Source organism: Leptinotarsa decemlineata, unplaced genomic scaffold (genome assembly GCF_025532065.1).
Source record: "Leptinotarsa decemlineata unplaced genomic scaffold, Ldec_3_MD MMD2_tig00026328_RagTag_RagTag, whole genome shotgun sequence".
NCBI lineage: Eukaryota > Metazoa > Arthropoda > Insecta > Coleoptera > Chrysomelidae > Leptinotarsa > Leptinotarsa decemlineata.
The window spans coordinates 14,385,559-14,405,091 of NW_027412688.1; the positions used below are offsets into that span (position 1 = coordinate 14,385,559).

At 34.5% G+C, this 19,533-nt stretch overlaps 1 protein-coding gene across 3 annotated transcripts in view; it reads left to right on the forward strand.

Annotated features, from left to right (window-relative positions):
- LOC111505448 (uncharacterized) overlaps window positions 1-19,533 on the forward strand; it is a 39,041-nt gene that overhangs the window by 18,066 nt on the left and 1,442 nt on the right. The window contains exons 1-5 of one of the 3 annotated variants that reach the window (XM_074182510.1): window positions 71-211; window positions 4,960-5,032; window positions 7,806-8,090; window positions 11,512-12,207; window positions 12,265-12,533. In XM_074182510.1, coding sequence (XP_074038611.1) covers window positions 183-211; window positions 4,960-5,032; window positions 7,806-8,090; window positions 11,512-12,207; window positions 12,265-12,533 — 1,352 coding nt within the window. In that variant the 5' untranslated portion in view covers window positions 71-182. Of the gene's footprint in view, window positions 1-70; window positions 212-4,959; window positions 5,033-7,805; window positions 8,091-11,511; window positions 12,208-12,264; window positions 12,534-19,533 lie in introns of those variants that run through there. The other 2 variants (XM_074182509.1, XM_074182511.1) reach the window with 2 other exon arrangements.

Consider the following 19,533-nt stretch of genomic DNA (forward strand, 5'->3'; position numbering starts at 1 on the left):
ACGTCAACAATCACATTTCAGTCGAACTTTCGATTTATTATTGTGCATTTCCAAGAAAATTGCGAGGGAAATGATACCGAATGTCATATCTGGAGTTACAGTGATTAGTTCCTTGACTAGCTGCAGATGTCCCTGATGAAATTCGACGTTTGAAAAGTGTCTGGGAAGGTTTGAATGTTGCAATGGAAGCTTCGTACGAAACAGATGTGCAGTGAGTACCTACTGTCATTTTTATCCGAGTTTATAAGCATGCAGTGAGTTCTAATATATTTGCATTCGGTTGCTCTGAACTAAAATTGTTAGAATATTTTTTCAATTCAGTCGCGACTTATGAACTTAGTTCCGTAATACAGACAAACACGAGGGTTAATGAATAGAATTCAGAAGAATTCATTACACAGGTTGTGAATAAATTAGACAAATAGTTCACAGAGCAATCGTAATTTCTATCATTTTCGGACGTTTCTCAACAATTGCCACATAATGTAGGGTCAGCTTAGGGTCAAATGTGACATCAAGATTCCTTTGATGAGTGCTTATTTGAAGAGGTGTGTTATTTATGCAGTAATCATGAGAAATAACATTATGTTTGAGGGTGTATTTTGAGTATTTACATTTGTTTGTATTGAGGGGAAGATTATTTTCGGTACACCGAAGGTACAAAAAGTCAAGGTCTTTTTGTAAGATTAAGCAGTCCTCCTGTGATGTAAGAAATTACTAGAGAGATTATTTCCTATGTCGTTAATGAATAGTGAGAATAAAAAAGGTGCTAATTTGCTTCCTTGAGGGGCACCACTGTTTGCAATAAATTGGAACGACTTGTGACTAAACTATAACGATCAAAATAAAGCAGAAACTGACAAACGACGTAAATAAACCAACCTCACGCTAGTTTTTAATCATGATGAATACGTTTCAAATCACAGTTAATGTGATGTCATCGTTTCAACGCCAGAATTGATCTATTTGAATCACAGACGAATACGTTTTGAATACATGCGCTCCAGGAAACGCCTCAAATAAGTACGTCAGTTGCCTTAAGCATTTTATACACATTGTAATTATTTTTACACCATTCCATTAAAATTAATACCTGGAAGTTACCGTAAAATCAAAACTATCGCGCGAGAAATGAACTCAAGCAGCCTGACAAACAGATGTGGCACGCGTAATGAAAAAAGTTGCAATTACGTTGGTAACGTTTTACGTAGTGAATCATTTGTCTTGTTTTGTCCTCAGGTAGATAGGTTAGATCCAAAGTGAGTGGGTCTATTCGACCCTGCACCGCAACCCGCAAGGGTTCATTGTGGCTCACACCTATTCACACTCGACCAAATAAACCCAGCTTCCTGACGAAGCCGATTAGTTTGTATGGTGAGTGGTCTTTCAGGTTAGATGGTAAGAGTACGGCTCTGTCGAACTCTAAAAACCTGATTCGGTTCCCAGCGGGGCAGGCACAAAGTATATGCTCTGCTGTTTCATCGTTAATGAGGTAGTCGGATACTCAAGGTGCAAGATTCCCACCTTGATACCCGCAACAACCTTCCCATATGAGGGTTTTTGCACGTCGGCTACTCCTGACGATTCCACAAGTGATTCTGTCAGTCCCGTGTCCAGCGGGGCTACGTGGAAGCAGGCATCCGATGGCCGGTCTGCTCAACCCCCACATCCCAAGCCAATGCACTCTCCAAAAACAGCGTGCACAGTAGTTCAGATGAACAACGACAGCCAACCCGCCTTCTTCAGGTAGATAAATACTCACATATTTCTTGAACGTTCCAAATTATTCTCGAACATTTCACCACATTCCGGAATATTCTCAGATGTTTTGTTCTTTTTAGAGGACAGAAGTTTCTGCCCCTACATCTTCAAAAGCACGCTTTTCAGGTAAACTGGGAACCGCACCATATAAATCCCTTGATCGTTTCACAAAGATCTGGGTTGTGCGTGAATTTTCCCGAACTATCCTCGAACACTCCATAACATTGCAAAAAGTTCCGTGCTGTTCTGAAATGTTGTGGAATGCTTTCGAATATTCTCAGGTGTCCTAGAGTTTTCCAGATGATGAAGCCGTTTCATCTCCAAAAGCACGCTCTTCAGGTTAAAATGGAAACGTTCGTCAGTTGATACAACGAAAGAAAAAATATATTCTGCTCTCCGTATGAAGCCGGTCGGGTCGATAGTCTATATTAAAAAATTAGGGTACAATGTGTTTGCCGTTCAAACCGCTTGATCTTGAAAAAGTTTGGGTCCAGAGCGTCCAGAGCGTTCAAAATTTTCACGGAACATTTCAGATCATTTGGAACATTCTTGATCACTATCGAATGTTATATACTATTCTGGAACATTTGGAATCATTTGAAGCTTTTTTTATATAGGTTAGGGTATATAAAGCAAGATTCGTCGACTTGTCATAATTTAAAATTAATCATTTCATTCCAAGAATAACAAAATTTCATATCAAATTCCCTGCCAGGGCACCTGGCAGAAAACAGTTTGGCATATTTTAACACTTTAACATTTTGCACCCATCCAAATTATGTTCTTGTCATCCCATCGTGGATTCGTAAATGTGTTTATGAAATGATTCCATTGCTTGTGTAACAGTCGTATATTATTTTTTTTTCAATGATTTCATTAGATTAACAACGAAATGTTTTGGTAATCCTGTATCACATCGCGTCTTGCGTTCATAAGGTTTGTTTATGACTATTTTGCGTACAGTTGAGAAAGAAATTTCGGTCAAATCTGATGGTGCTTGTAATAGTTTGTTTCTCTCGAAACCAAACTTGAGATGTAGATTCTTATATACATTGAAACATACTCTCAGTTTTTGGCTTTCTACTACTCCATCTGATACAAAAAAAGGGATGAGAGAATCTTCCAAAGAAAGGAAGGAAGTAATCAATTTGAAACTCTATACATGAATGTGTAGATCATGCAAAGAACTAACTTTCAGACACAAACTGAAAGAAAGTCCTCCTGAAACAGCTACTTTCATATAAACATTGAATTACACGAAAGAAAATAATTCTTTTGAAACAAATACTTCTATATGAACACTGAATTATACAGAAGATACTTTTCTCTACTCAGTTTGTATTTCAAACATTTGTTGTGGAACAAGAATCAGATATCATTCACATGAGTTCTACTTTGAATGAATGGTAATAAATTGTACTCACATAGAACACTGTCACCCTCACTGGTATACACCGATGTTTCGCCTTAAGACACTTGCCCTAAGGCTCTTCAGTACCAAATTGGATAACATTATAGAAAATACACACACTTCATTCATGAATTACGATTTTGAATGTCACGGAATAAGCTTGATCTGCTTATGTCATCGATGACATCGTAATGACATTCATTCACCTATTTGATTAAATCAAATAGGTGAAGCTTATTGAATGTGAATATCATGTGAATGATATCTGATTCTTATTCCACAACAAATGTTTGAAATACAAACTGAGTAGAGAAAAGTATCTTCTGTATAATTCAGTGTTCATATAGAAGTATTTGTTTCAAAAGAATTATTTTCTTTCGTGTAATTCAATGTTTATTTGAAAGTAGCTGTTTCAGGAGGACTTTCTTTCAGTTTGTGTCTGAAAGTTAGTTCTTTGCATGATCTACACATTCATGTATAGAGTTTCAAATTGATTACTTCCTTCCTTTCTTTGGAAGATTCTCTCATCCCTTTTTTTTTGTATCAGATGGAGTAGTAGAAAGCCAAAAACTTTATTTCCCAAAAAAATTAATCACTCCTAAAAATATAACCCCTTCAATTCATACTCTCAGTGTTTCATTATTCAAATGCATCCGAATCTTATTCACTGGTATCTCTTTTTCGCATTGTTCACCATCGCTATTGCAATCACTACACTGGAAAAAGTTTACGTTGTTAACACACTCGTTATTACTATTAGTACCTGTCCAAGGACGCCACATTTTAAACAGATAACAAAAATTTTAAGTAATTATAACTGCACCAATATCGAATTTCAACACTCAAATCGCGATCAGTTCCTGAACTGAACACGACGGCAATGACATAGGCCGCATTCCCCGATTTCTATTCGTCACCGTAACATGACTTCAAATTTAATTTTATGACTCTTCACCAATTATAAAACTAGGTTAGTAAGAATTATCCAATACGAATCGCCAAGTCTACAGTCCTCGTGGACTAGTTTGCTGTCGGTTCATTTCTATGTATTGTTTTTTTTGCCTTTGAGAGTGCCGACAACTTTAAGAGTGAACGATATCGTTTACTTCGACTATAACATCTGTAAATGATCTATACCTTTCACTTCTGGAATCATTTTGTTAATTTGTAGAAAAAACCGTTCTTATTCAAATTATCAACTCTCTCAAAGAATAGGTTTGTTCTTTTGCCGAATTAATCATGCCACAAAGAGTACAATACTTTCTAATATTTGCTAATACTGTAACTATATTTCAAAGTTCATTATTTTATTCCATTTTCATCTCAACTCAAAGATCAAGATTTTTCTCAAACAATCCATTTTCAGTGCAGCATTAGATAGTTTCGCTGCCATGTAGACAGTCTGGCTACTGAATAGTAGGATTTGAACATATATCCGAACACTTTGGCATGCTTGAACTCATGACCTCTCTAAAATTTATATTTTAAACAAAATAATACTACGAATAATGAAACTAGACTTTTCAGGAGAACTGCTTACCGGTAGTACGATGTGAAGATGATGAAATATATCAAAAGCAGTATGTCATTGTGTTACATTACCCAATGGATTTCAGTTCACAGAGATTTTTTCGTTATAGGGTTAAAATCGTATAATTGCCAATCGTATTGAGATAAAATGAATGAATGAATAATACTACGCGAGAAATCAGCATATAAGACCAAGTACAACATTTTGTTTCATTATTTTCGATTATTTCGCAGTGTTTCACTTATTTCATTTTCAGACATTTTCAGGATATTACAGCCAACTACGAAAAATTGGTTAGTGAACTTACCAACGAGCTGAAGACTGTCAAGGTATGATCCTTTTTTATAACATTCCTTTTAAATATTACGGAATTCTGAAGAAACACATTTCAACCTCGTATCACCACCCAACCTAATAGACAATGTCCAGTGGGGCATGAAAGGGAAGATAGTTTTTATCATACTCACTTCTTGGTTGAACATCTGGCTTACCCGACAAAATGCTATCGACAAGTTCATATGGCGGTTTTTTTTCTTGAAAAGAAAATTCACCGAAACCTTTCTCCGAATAAATATTATTTATGGAATTGTCATAGGGAGTATCCATAAAAAAACGTTTAAGGACCCCCTTTGGATTATAGAATGCTGGTCTAACTTTTTTTCGATACTGCAGTAGGCAAATATTCAACATTATTTTGTTTTTTCGTGAATAATTTTTTTAAATGTAGCTATTTGGAGAAAAATTTGTATTTAGGGAGTTTTTTCAAAATGATAGATTGAAATTTGGTTTTGTTTTTGTTTGATTTTGGTTTTAGTTGTAGGGAGCCCACCTAAAGGTCTTGGTCTCTTTTGGGGAGTCAGAACTTTGTCGTGCATGTATCACATTTCCTAGGTGAAAAATAGATTCCTCTATTATTTATACGTTAAAAAAGGTATGCGTGTCAAAAGTCGTTATAAGCAGCCGTTTTCAAAATATTTTGATTTAAATTAATCGATGCATGCGTTTGTCAAAAAGTGGAAAAATTTTGATTTTTTTTTCAACCTAGAATAATTTCAAAAGCTTATTCTGATTAAAAATAAATTACGGAACCCTAGATATAAATCCAATTCAAAATCACAATAAATGTTCGAAATGTCCACCTCCTGCCTTTATGCACGCATCCAATCTTCTTCTCATTAATTCGCGGACTCTTTGGAAAATTCCTGAAGTTTCTTGAATCAATCTACAAAAGTTAATTACATTATATTCTCCATTTTGGATAGCTAAATCAAGGATTTCAGATGTCCCCACAAGAAAACATCCGAACTGTTAAGATCTGGTGACCTAGGAGGCCATGGTTGAGGCCCTCCCCGACCAATTCAACGGTTGCCGGAAGTTTGTTCTAAAAATTATCGCGCTTGTATGCTAAAATGTACCGGGGCACCGTCATGCATAAAACACATTTCATTTCTTAGTCTAAGCAGCACATCTTTCAGTAAAATAGGCAAATCTTTTTCAAAAAAATGACAATATCTCTCTACATTTAAACTTTCCGGAATAAAGAATGGGCCTATTCCCATGTTCTTGGAAATGTGATTCCTGTATTGCATGGGGGTTTTCCTCTGACCACAAATGATTGTTGTGAAAATTGCGTAAGCAATGCGTGAAAAATTTGCATGAGAAATGTTTTCAGCGGTATTTTTCTGGAGCTTGTTTTCGGATGTTCCAGCAGATTAAGAACTGCTTCCTCCGTTGCTGAGGTTCTAACCTTACACTGGACAGATGACTAGCTTTCTCAAAACTTCCTGTTTCAATTAACCGAGTGTGAATTCTTGAGAAGGTTTTTGAAGTGGGAATTGTGCGGCATTTTCGTTAGCAAGTCCACATGTTATATGTGTATGTCAGCATACTCTGCATTGGTGAAGTTTACCATTTTCAAACAAATAATCACACTAATAACAAAACTATTTAACCATGCGTCAAGATATTATTTTTGACATGACATCACAAAAACGATCATGACAATAAACTTACTAGCCTACTGGATACTTTTATTTTTTAAGAGTTCCTTAATCAATGCAAGACGATTGGATGCATCGATTAATTTAAATTGAAAAATCTAGAAAACGGCTGCTTGTAGAGACTTTTCACAAGCATACATTTTTCACGTAAAAATAATAGAGGAATCGATTTCTCTTCTAGAAAATGTAATACATATATGCACGACAAAGTTGTGACTCCTCAAAAGAGAGCAAGTCCTCTAGGTAACGCCCCCTACAATTAAGTGCCAAACTAAAACCATAGATATTTGAAATTATCATAATAAAAAGTCCTCAAATACCAATTTTCGTCCAAATATCGACATTATTTTGAAATTTATTCACAAAAAACCAAGATAAAAAGAAATTTTCAACAGCCTGCGGAACCATATTTTATCAGTTCGGACTTCCATTGTCCAATATAATATAAATTGATTAGAAATCCTTGAAAAAAAAATTAAAAAGATTAACCGAAAATAACAATTTTATTTGACAAAAAAACTGAAATTACAAAGAAATAACATACAAGCAACAATAAAAAAAATATTGAAATATTAATAAAATTTGAAAGTTGAAAAATATTATTAATAAAAAAATGAAAAATAAAAATTAAAAGATTCCAAACTAAGTTGCGTCACGACGTTTCGATTGTTAGTATCCACAATCGTCTTCGGGGGATAACTGGACTTATTCCTCCAAAATCCGACTATTTATAGTCGGATCTTGGAGGAATAAGTCCAGTTATCACCCGAAGTGCTTTCACCTATCCCCTCTTCCCTCTCTCCGCTTGCGGAACCATGCTTATATGAACTTTTTACCTTATGATTATCTGTATATACATGTGTGAGTCGGTGTGCATATGTGTGTGTGTGTGTGTGTGTGTTCGGTAGGTGGGCCGATTTCCAAGCAACTTTTTCAAATAACTTATTTCGGTATCATCAACTCGAAGCGTTGTGTGTGTGTGTTCTTGCTTGATAGGGTCATTTTTTATCATCAGTGCTATAATTTTTCAGTGAAATATTGTGAATTTTTCGAAATTATGTTGAGGATTGTTTTATGTAATTCATAGATTATTATTTTTTAGGCTGAACAAGATGCTCTGAGATTGAAAGTCTCTTCGGTTTTAAACGAAAACAATAGATTGTCAAAGCAAATCAAAGAATTGACGCATATTGGAAATCAAGATTCATCTTTGCAATCAGAACTAGTAAAAAACCTTCAACAACAAATTATCACACTTTCAAATGAGAAAGAAGAGATTACGAAATTATGGCAGCATTCTAGAAAATCTCTTGAAATACTCGAGAACGAATTGAAGGTTTTCCAAACTGGAAGTCAAGATTTCGTACCAAAAAGTGAATATATAAAGGTGGGTAAATAACAATCGATATCTACTTAGAATTTTAGGTTCCAGTTAATTTCAAGAAAAAATGTCGGGACAGGTCGATTACGAAGAGGAAATAATATTTTCCGTGTATTCTCAACCCTGTCACTTTTAATTCCTAGCGAAAGTGGGTTGCAGTCAATGAATTTTCAATGGGACGAGGGTCGAGTAATACTTCGCTTGAAAGAAAACCATGATATCGACTATATACCACAGAACTCCTGATTATGTTTCAGGAATAGAACGGGCTCGTCTGTTTATTTATGCCTCAATGTTGGACGAATCATGGGCATAGACATCTAATCTGTGTTTCAGCAATGAGTATCTGTAGAGTAGAGAGGGTGAGTGTAGACCCACATCACTTAGGCTTCATGTGACCGATTGTACATCCTCCCGAAAAGTTGTCCTCCTAGGTCATCTTCCATTCTGTCTTTTTCAGGAAGGTGGACAGGTCACTAGGAGACATCTCCTTTATATCGGCAGGTGAAGGCCAAGACTCGCCGAACACACACTCTCTTTGGCAACCTTGAGGTGTCTCTCGGCGGCCTTCGTAAAAGTTTTGGAAAGTGCAGCGACATTACTGTCGCTGCACTTACATTTCATTTGAAATGTAAGATATTGTATCAGGATTCCAAAGACTTTTTGGAAGAGATATGGATTGAAACTACAATTCCAAATAGAAAAATTATCATAGGAAATATATATCGCCCTCCCAATTCGAACTTTGCACAATTTATAAATCACTTTGAAGACACTTTAACTGAATTATTCAGTGAAACTGATGACATTATAATATTAGGTGACTTCAATGTCAATATGTTCATGAATAATGATAATTATGTGGTTACTCTTAAGAATCTAGTAGACACATTTGGTTTATTACAAATTATCAACCAACCCACTACAATAGCTGGCAATTCTTCAACATTGATTGATTTTATTTTCACCAATTCTCAAGATGTTTCTGATTCTGGCGTTCGGGATCTTGATATATCTGATCACATGCTCGTTTACTGTTCCATGAATGTAGAACTGAAAGCCTGTCATAATTATTCATTCAGTTTTAGGTCTCTAGGTAACATAGATATGCTCTGTTTTCAGAGGGACCTCGAAAACATAGCATGGGACATTTTGTACTCGATTGAAAACATAGAACAGAAAATTATTTTTTTAACAGATACCTAACTTACTGCAACTTTTCAACCATCATGCACCTGTTCGATACGCAAAAAACAAAAGAAAACCATATAGTCCATGGATTACAGATAATATACGCAGAATGCAAAAATTAAGGAATGAATCACTCAATCGTTATCGGTTAACAAAAATGGTGGAACATAGGGAACATTACAAAACTATGAAAAATTTTGTCACTGCTGCTGTAAGGGCCGAAAAAAAGCGTATCTGAACTATAAATTCAAAAAACTCAATCAAAAACAAAAATGGCAAGAACTGAAAAAACTAAACATTAAAAAGAAAAACAATACTTCATTACCAGAAAAACTACAGGACGTTGAGGCACTCAATCGGTACTTTGTTGACTCATGTAAAAACTCTCGCCAGCCAAGCACTAGTTTACTAAATGAATGTACTGCTGAAAAATTACCACATTTTTTTACATTCGTGAAGGTGAATGAAGAATTTGTTTTTCAAACTTTGAAAGGTATTAAGTATAAAGCATTTGGGTGTGATAACCTTAATATTACTCTCATAATACTATGTTGCCCACAGTTATGGAAGGGAACTCTCGTCAATCCTCTGCCAAAAATAAGTTCACCATCAGAGTTTTCACACTTTCGTTCAGTTTCGATTCTACCAGTTCTTTCGAAAGTGCTCGAAAGAGCCATTGAGTCTCAAATAGTACCATTTATCAACTCGATAAATTATTTACCAGCGAAACAATCAGGTTTTCGGCCAGGTTACAGCTGTAGCTCTGCATTGACTGATGTGTCAGATGATGTTCTGAGGGGAATGGACGAAAGTAAGGCAACGATCCTGGTACTCCTGGACTACACAAAAACGTTCGATATGTTGAATCATAGAATTCTATTTGCAATTCTAAACCATATCGGCTTTTCTGTGCGAGCTTGCGACTTGATAAAATAATTCCTAACGAACAGATTGCAGCGAGTAGTGTATAAAAATGAGACATCGACGGCGATTGCTGTCACCACTGGTGTACCTCAAGGAAGTATTTTGGGTCCATTATTTTATGCGATTTATACTGCACAGTTCGTAAAGTCATTAACTTTTTGCAAGTATCATCTATATGCAGACGACACGCAGCTATACTTTTCCTTTAACCCATCAGATACTGCAGCAGCAGAATATTTCCTCAACTATGATCTGCAAAAACTTTTTGAAATATCAAATGAACATTTATTGAAAATCAATCCAAAAAAATCCATGGCTCTACTTTTTTGTAATGATAGAATCAGAGAAGAATTGCAGGCATCTTTGAACATTAGTATAGATAATGAGATTATTTCTTTCAGAACATCCGCTAGAAATCTGGGTTTGATAATTGACAATAAACTCAAAATCACGGAGCATGTCACGTCAAAGTTGAGAATTGGCTATGCTAATTTGAAAATGATCTACTCCCAGAGAAAATTTCTAAATCAAAGCACAAAGAAAGAACTATGTGATTCAATTGTTCTCTCACACATGAACTTCTGTGATAGCATATATGGGCCGTGTTTAGATAATAGAGATTCCGGGCGCATTCAGAAATTACAAAATTCTTGTGTAAGGTTGATATTTGGTATAAGGCGAAGACAGAGAGTGTCGCATAAAATGAAGGAAATACGTTGGATGAATATGTATAATCGAAGACTACTTCATACAACCTGTTTCTTCTATAAAATCTTAAAATACGAAAAACCTCCTTATTTACACAAAAAAATCATCTTTAGAAGCCATGTTCATAATGTAAATATTCGTAGAAGAGGAATTATAACTATACCCTCCCATAAGAAAGAGATATTCAAACGTTCCTTCACATACTGCACGGCAAATCTTCTGAATAAATTTCGGATCACTGACTTCACGAAATCGATGGCGTCATTCAAAAGAATGGTAAAAGAGAAGCTATCTCAACATTAAGATATTTAGTACTCACCTGATACTTTTCATAATGTTCTTAATATAATAATCTCAATCTTAGTCTCAGTATATGCATTTTCCCTCTAGGCCTCAACAGCACCTGATCTCGTATCAGAAAGCTGACAATAGGCCAATTAATCTGTATATCACAAAATATATGTATTATTATACTGGTCATGTATTTGTGAATTCGGATTAATAAACGTCTTATTATTATTATTATTATTATTAATAATTTAATCACTCTCTGTATGTTTGAACTTGTTATATGTTGGTACATCAATTCCATGAAAATTTTCAGGTCAAACAAAACTATGAAGAAAGAATAAAAATCTTGAACAACGATCTGAACTCAACGAAGGCTATTCTAGAAGAAACTATGAGAAACACCAGCAAAGAATTAACTGGCAAGTATCAGGAAATCGATCAATCTTTAGAAAACCAAGCGAGCGCCCTGAAAATCGTGAAAAACTTGGAGGATGAAGTCTTGATCCTTCAAAGCAGGCTGCAAGATTTTGAAAAAGAGAAATCAAAATTACAAAAAACTTTGAAAAATGGCGAGGATATGTTACAAAAATTAACGAAAAAAAATGTAGAGTATAGAGATAAAGTTGCAGAGGCTGTTCAGGTAGTTGAAGCAGCCCTGCATGAAAAAGATGCAGCACTGTTCAGGGAAACTGAAATGAATATCAAGATAGAGAAAATTAATGAAGACATGAAAAATATTATGAAGGAAATGGAGGAAAAAGTTACAAATCAAGTCGAAGCAGTTAAACTAGAGTACAATAAAAGATATGAAGTTCTCATGGCTAAATACAATACAGCTCTAGAAGATTTGAAAGTGAAATCTTTGGAAATTGAAAAGTTCTCTGCTAAATGTTCTTTCCTTGAGAATGAAATGGAGAAGTTTCGGCGAGGTGATGTCACTATTCAAGATACTAACATTTCCAAACTTCTCATCCTAGAGAAAAATTTGGAGACTACTTTCCAAAAATTGGTGAGATCTCACATCATTAACGTTTTGCTTAGGATAATATCTCTGTTTTCATTTCAGTTGGTTTCAGAAAAAGTGAATATTCAGTTGGCCTCGGAAAAAGAAACTATCAAAAATGATATGGAGCAATTGGCTGGACACTATGAAAGAACTCTTAAAACGAAAGAAGTTGAGAAATTAACTCTTCAAAATAAAATCAAACAATTGGAAAGCTATTTGGAAGAAAAAGATTTAACTTTGAAACGATCTAATGAGAAATTGAATTTGGGAGAGGAAGAGAAAATAGAAATTCAAAAGAATTTCAAACAACAATTGGAAAACCAGGAAAAGTAAGTTTTTTCAGTACCTCAGTTTCAACAGAATTTCTATAAATAAAGTTTGCTCACTGAGTTGGATTGTAAAATATTTTCAAAAACTATGCTCATACGCTCATAAGATATTAATTGTGAATAATTCACGATTCCAGTCTTGAAATGAGCATGAAATCTGAGTTAAACGTGAGGATCAACTTCTATCAAGAAGAAGAATCTTCAAAGTGATATGCTTTCAATGTTAGATGAATCTACAGAATTACCTTTTCCATGCAAAAAAACACAACGTATCAAACTTGTTTTATAGTTCATTTTATAGTATAGGTACCTATGTGCATCATTAATTTATTCGGAGGTATTTTTGGAATAAATTACTTGTTTTCTTTTTGCCTGATTCTCGACGTTTTGTGAAATTCAATGCGATTTCATCGATTACAATATCAAATATGGTAAATATGAAGCTTTCAGTTTTGTTTTCAACTCATATTTAACGGTTCACCCTGCATTATTCAATATTGTACCGAAGTCCAAAAAGCGCAACTGAGCTCTCAAACTTTCAGAAAATTGAAATGTATAATGCAGTTCGATTTAAATCAATTTTATTGTCCCAAGAAACATCATATCTTTATAATTAGGGACTACTTAGTACTAGCTATAAAGAATAACCCAATAATAGTAAGAGGAACAAAATACTTTAAAAATGAAGGAACACATGCGCATCTAGAAAACAAAGAAATTCAGTCAAAACGGTATCTCAAAATTGTGAAATTCATAAATGTATCAGAAACATTTCTATTCCATCGTTGTGAATAAAGAAATATCAAACTACTCTTAATGATATCATGGGACTGTTTCTGTTCAAAATATGTTTTTCCGTCAATCAGCTGTCGCCTCCATACAAACGACAACTCTCAGAAGTTGAGAAACTTGTGCGAGCTATGGACTAACGAGGTCTTACCTTTTAACGTGTGATTTCTAATACGGTTGCAGAATCATCCCAGCTTCAACCAGATAAATTATCTCGAGAAAAATATCTGGTCGAGGCGAGAATCAAATTCCGATCGTGAGTCGGGCGCACTACCACCGCGGCCAATTCCACAACTCTCTCAATATATCGATTTTTAGAATCCACAATGGTCTTATTATTTAATTTTATTTCGTTTTTCGTTTCATTTGGTCACTTTTATAAATTAGTGATTTCACAAACTACACCTAAACGATTTGATCTCTACAAACTTTATTGAAAAAATATATCACAACATGTTTCGCTAAACATTAGCTCTTTCAAGTGATTAATATTGATTAATTAAGTAATTAATTGAGTAATTATATATTGATTAATCACTTGAAAAAGCTAATGTTTAGCGAAACATGTTGTGATATATTTTTTCAACAAAGTTTGTGGAGATCAAATCGTTTAGGTGTAGTTTGTGAAATTACTATGGATCTTCATCAAGTAACTGCCGAATCAATCAGAAAATATAAATTAGTGTTCTTACATTTTTTGCTCATTCATTTTTGTCTATTAATTTTTGCTCATTTGTTGAAAAATATTTCTGAAAACAAATTTTGTTGTTAAGCATCATTTTTTTATTATGTTCATGTTCCTAATATAATACAAATTCCAATATTTAATTTTTTTTCATTTCATTCGTTCTTTCATAGATATCAAATCAGTTATCAGATTTTCAAACAAAACGCGGGTATCATCCTCCAACTTATTTTACGTTTACTTCGTTAATGTTTATTTTATTAATTAATTAACACGCTTTTTTATGTATATATTTTTTTCATTATTAGCTTCACCTGTATCTATGTTTGTTTGTTTGTAACTCTCAAGCTCGGGATCTGTATTTGACAGAGTTATCGACATTATTGCTTGATCTATTCGTGGGCAGATGGCGCTGTACGTAACCTACTTAATATAATTCGAACTCAGTTTACATGTATTTCTTCATTTGAAAAAAGTATTTTTTCATTAACACGTTCGCCTGCTGCCTTATTTGTAACCCTCCTTTGCGGAAACTGTATAATCAAATTGCGTTGGTGGAGAGATATTTCAAGACGGATTTCCAAACCACAACAGAACAGCAACTTCGTGGATTTCGACAAAAGCAAAATTCAAGTTGTCAAAATAACAAACATTTTGAAAACTTTGTGTCGCGGGCGACTAATTCTATCAACAACGAAATGTCCCATCGGCAGGGACAAAATCGAAATTTTTCGATGTTTTGTCCGTGTTTTTGTAAACAGAGTTCGCTATGTGGATTATTCAGTTCATTATTTTGTTTTGGTGTGTAACTTCATATGACATTATTACTTTATTCAAATTGTTAGTCTGTGGTGAGTAAGAATTTCGATGATCTCAGTCCTCCATTAATTCGTAGGTCAGCATTTACCAATTCTGCCATAATTTCATCTCTTCCATGATCTATTCGTCTTCTTAACAATGATCTGATCGAGTATCTTGTTTTGGCTCTCGCTCAAGAGAGTCTATTATAAAAAAACCAGAGGCCATTATAAAAATATCGTCTTCAGAAGACATGATGAGAACTGTTCGCCTACTGAAAAAGAGAGAAAACATTTCACAGCGAAACACGCGACTCAAACTAATTTTTGTCTGTTTGGAGAAACTCGAGTTTGTTTTCGAGACTGGAAAAAGCTTTTTCTTTCTGATTTTGAAAACGAAACTAGTCGCAAACGAGTCTGTTTGTTAGAAATCTTCCTTCAGATAGGTAATGGTAAAGCCGGTAATGTTTTATTTTAAGAATTAAATGAACATTATTTCAGCTGTGTATTTGCGAGGAACCATCCATTATCGATGCCCTGTATTGTCTATTTATACCACTCTAAATCCGTAAAAGTTCCATATTATACGAGCAGCCGTCTGATTTTTCCCTGACCACCAGCGGAAACCCTGAGAGACAAATTCGTTTCAATACTCAATGAATCTCCGATAGAAATAAAAGTGTACCAGACTTGGAAGAAACACCAACTCTTTTCGGAAAAGAAGACGTCAGAGCGGAGAATAATACCACACCATACCATATCACTCTCACCTGTTTAAACTATCAAATATCATCAATAAAATGTTCTGCTCAGATCGATAATCAGTTCCAAAGATTGCGCCACTCACAACTCATCCAGAAGAATCACTTCAAATCGTATAGAGGGAGCTATCCAAAGATGAGAACATGGAAGATAGGACAAGTTACCCATAGAAGTAACCATGAAATTAGTAGAATTAGTAGAATGCTATGTCAGGAACTGCTATTTCCAACGGATTCTTCTCATAAGAAACCCCTCGTCTGGTTAAGATACCTCAACAGCGTGAAACCTTTCATAACATTAACAATATTGAGAAGAAAGTTCACAATAAATTGCTGTTTCAGACGTAATGGTGAAGGGGAACGACAAGTAGGAAACATATGTATATCGAAAACCAACTGAAGCAGAACAATACCTGAATTACGAATCTCATCACGACCAATCTATCAAGAGAGGAATCGTCAAGACCCTAATTGACCGTGGATTCAAGCTCTTTAGCAGAATGGTTACTCCAAAAAGCCGGTAGAAGAGAGATCGTCACAACCATATCTATTCCTCGCACTGTCGGAGAGGAGAAAAAGGATCGAGTCAAAGTTCAATGATTGAACCTGAATATTACTAGAATTTTTTTCCAACACCAAACCGTTATTTCAACACCTCGATCAAACTGTTTGATCTTCCCCTTGAAGATTATCACTTGGTGATCGAAACACGTGTCGAGGTGTTGAAATAATGGTTTGGTGTTGGGAAAAAACTCCAGTAACATTCATTACTACACCAAAGGTTCCAAACATTGCATCACAAATTTGAACCTGCTCCAAATCTGGGACCTCGATACGTAGCAACCTCATGAAAACCAAGGCACCAACGCTGCCTGCAACTCCAAGAATTGCATTCACCGAATACCATGTGGAAGCGGAAAATCTCATGTCGGTGAAACCAAGAAGTTGTTGAAGTATTGGCGAGCTCAAGAATAAAACCTAGCGACAAAAAAATAAAAAATCTGGAATAGCAGAAAATGCTTGAATTTTTTTGCTTATTTTCATCATTTTCATTTTATATATTATTCCATATATTTCAAATATATTAATACCTTTTCAGACAATGAAAGTTCATCCTCGCACCATAAAATTGTTATCAAAAAGTTTCTATTCAAATTGTTCCTTACATCATGGAATGTTTTGATGTATCTCAACGAATTATTCAATAAAATTACGAATTTTATCTGGTCAACTACTTTTGAAGATGAAACACGAAGGTATAATTCATTACTTCAGTGTCGGATTAATTGGGTGTAGTATTTATGAACTTTGATTCTAGTTTGTGTATAATTGGGTGTAATACCCATGTAGTTGGCGTTTAATTAGCTAATTATACACTTACAGACAAAAATATTGCACTTTATTTCATCAAATCATCTATAGGAACAATTCATTCAGGCCAGTCTCAACTTCCTACACTGTAGGAAGTTGGGAGTAGGGAGTGATTTCATGTTCATTTCTATTTGTCTGAATCTTTATGCAGTTTTCATTATTAAATGATATACACTGAAGTATTTAACGTATATTGATTGCCAAATAATCCAAATATTGAAACTTTATTACACACTTGTAGAAGAAGTAATGGAATAGACTAGTTTTGGTAATAATATTCAATCAGAACAAGCAACATAATAACAGTTAAGTACTTAGTGTTTCCTCCGCTAGCTGCATCCTCCAGGGCATACTGCGTAAAAGGTATCTTATGTTTTTCTGTGGATTTCGATTCCGTTCTTCCTGTGCAGCAATTCTCAATTCTGCAATTGAGTTAGGAGCTAGATTTCGTGTTCATATATGTCTTTTTAGGATATCCCAAATATGTTTTATGCGTCAGGACTGTTTGGTGGCCACTCAACTGCCAACAATCCAAGTCCAACAATTTCACGATACTGAGTGACTATTCTTGCAGCATATACACGAGCATTGTCATGCATTAGCACGGAATTGTCGTAATCCATGGAGCCGTCGTAAGGTAAAACATGCTCTTCAAGGATGTTGCGTATGTACCAGTCAGCATTCATTCTTAAATTCACCTTTTAAGCTCCACCACCAAAGCTAACATTATATACAAGATTACATTCCGCGAAACGTTCTCCAGATCTTCTGTATACTCGACCACGTCCATCTGGTTTCCATAACGGTATTCTTGTTGATCTGTGAAAAGATTTTTCCCCGCTGATGTTCATTCTAGTTGACTTGGGCTATGGCAAATTGTAACGGTTTAGATTTGTGACGTGGGAGAAGCTTAGGAACTCTGGCAGGGCTTTTTGGTTTTGAACCAATTTCTTTGAGTCTTCTTATTACTGTTTTGACACTTATGTTAACTTGTACTCAGTAAATAATTTGTAAGATGCGAAGCTGTAAGCGTGCGATTTCGCAAAGATTGAAGTTTCAAATATTGATCATTTCTTGGCGTTGTACATCTCTTGATGTACTTGCTTAATTGACCAGGCCGCCTTTTGTAGGTCTCCAGTCTCATTGTATCGCTTCACAATACGAGAAATATTGATGAATGTGTAATATTCGCGCAATATCTTCTTGTTTGCATCCCTCGTTGACTCAACAATTTTAACATAAATCGACTATAAAATAGATGAGAAAGGAAACAAAACTCACCATGACAGTGCCATTTCTTGTATTCCAATATATCAAAACCAATACGTTCAAATATTTCCATGCTTTTCATTCATTGATACATAATTAAACCCATGTTATACAATAAAATGTGTGAATGTTCCAAATAAAATAAGAAAGCATTAAATTTGAGAAAATTTATTCAATACGAAGAAGTGTAAATCATGCAAAGAAGTAACTTTCAGACACAAACTGAAAAAGAAATCCCTTTCGAAACAGCTGCTTTCATATAAACATTGAATTACACAAAAAAAACTTTCGAAACAACTACTTTTATATGAACATTGCATTATACAAAAAACACTTTTCTCCGTCCCTATTATATTCCAAACATTCATTATGGAATTGAATTAGATTGCATTCACAGGATTTCTACACAATATAGTAAAGGAAGAGGAAAAATTTCACTCACATGGAACAATGGCATCCTCACTGATGAACATCCGATATTTAGAAATAAGAAACTTGCCTTATTGCCTCTTCAACACCAATCTGGATGACATTCTGAGATAACACTCAATTCATTCATAAAATTATGACTGTATGTCACGAATGAATGAGCCTTTTTCCTGAGAATAGTACGGCGAACGTGTCACGAGAGGCATCACTATTAGTAAGGACAAACATAAACTATTCACATGTAAAACAGTCTTATTTACGTAATATCAATTTATTATTTAAAAATATAAATCTGATATAAAAAAATTATTTTGTGCTAGTATAATGCCAACAAAGCATTGCTGTTTTGCGAATTGTACGGAAGAAAACGTGTTTTTTATACCATTTATAAAACCTCTTATTAATGAGGTTAGATTTAAGAAATGGATACATACTTCGAGGAGAGTGGATTTAACAGTGCAAAAAATGAATAGATATTCATATGTATGTTCGCAAGATAAAATGAATAGTACATTTTTCATAGTTAATTATTAACCATTGATTAGAATGAGATATAACCTCAATCGTTTATTAAATTATATTCATCTATTATATTTAATTAAATTTATTTCATTACCATCTATATTTGATTCATATTTCACTGGGAAATAAATCTGAAATTCATAATTATTTTTAATTTCATTTATTACAGTTTCAATCTACCGCTACTCTTCTACTAGAGTCTGTATACTAACCTGTATATTAAGTCACTTTTTTTCAGTCACTTTTAAATTACGGCATGCAAGCCAACGTTTCAATGGTACAACATTGTTATCCTTCACAGTTTCAAATTTTAGTTTTGCTCCAAGAACATCTTCTCCTGTTAAAAACATTTTTTTTAATTGTACTTTACCAAATGT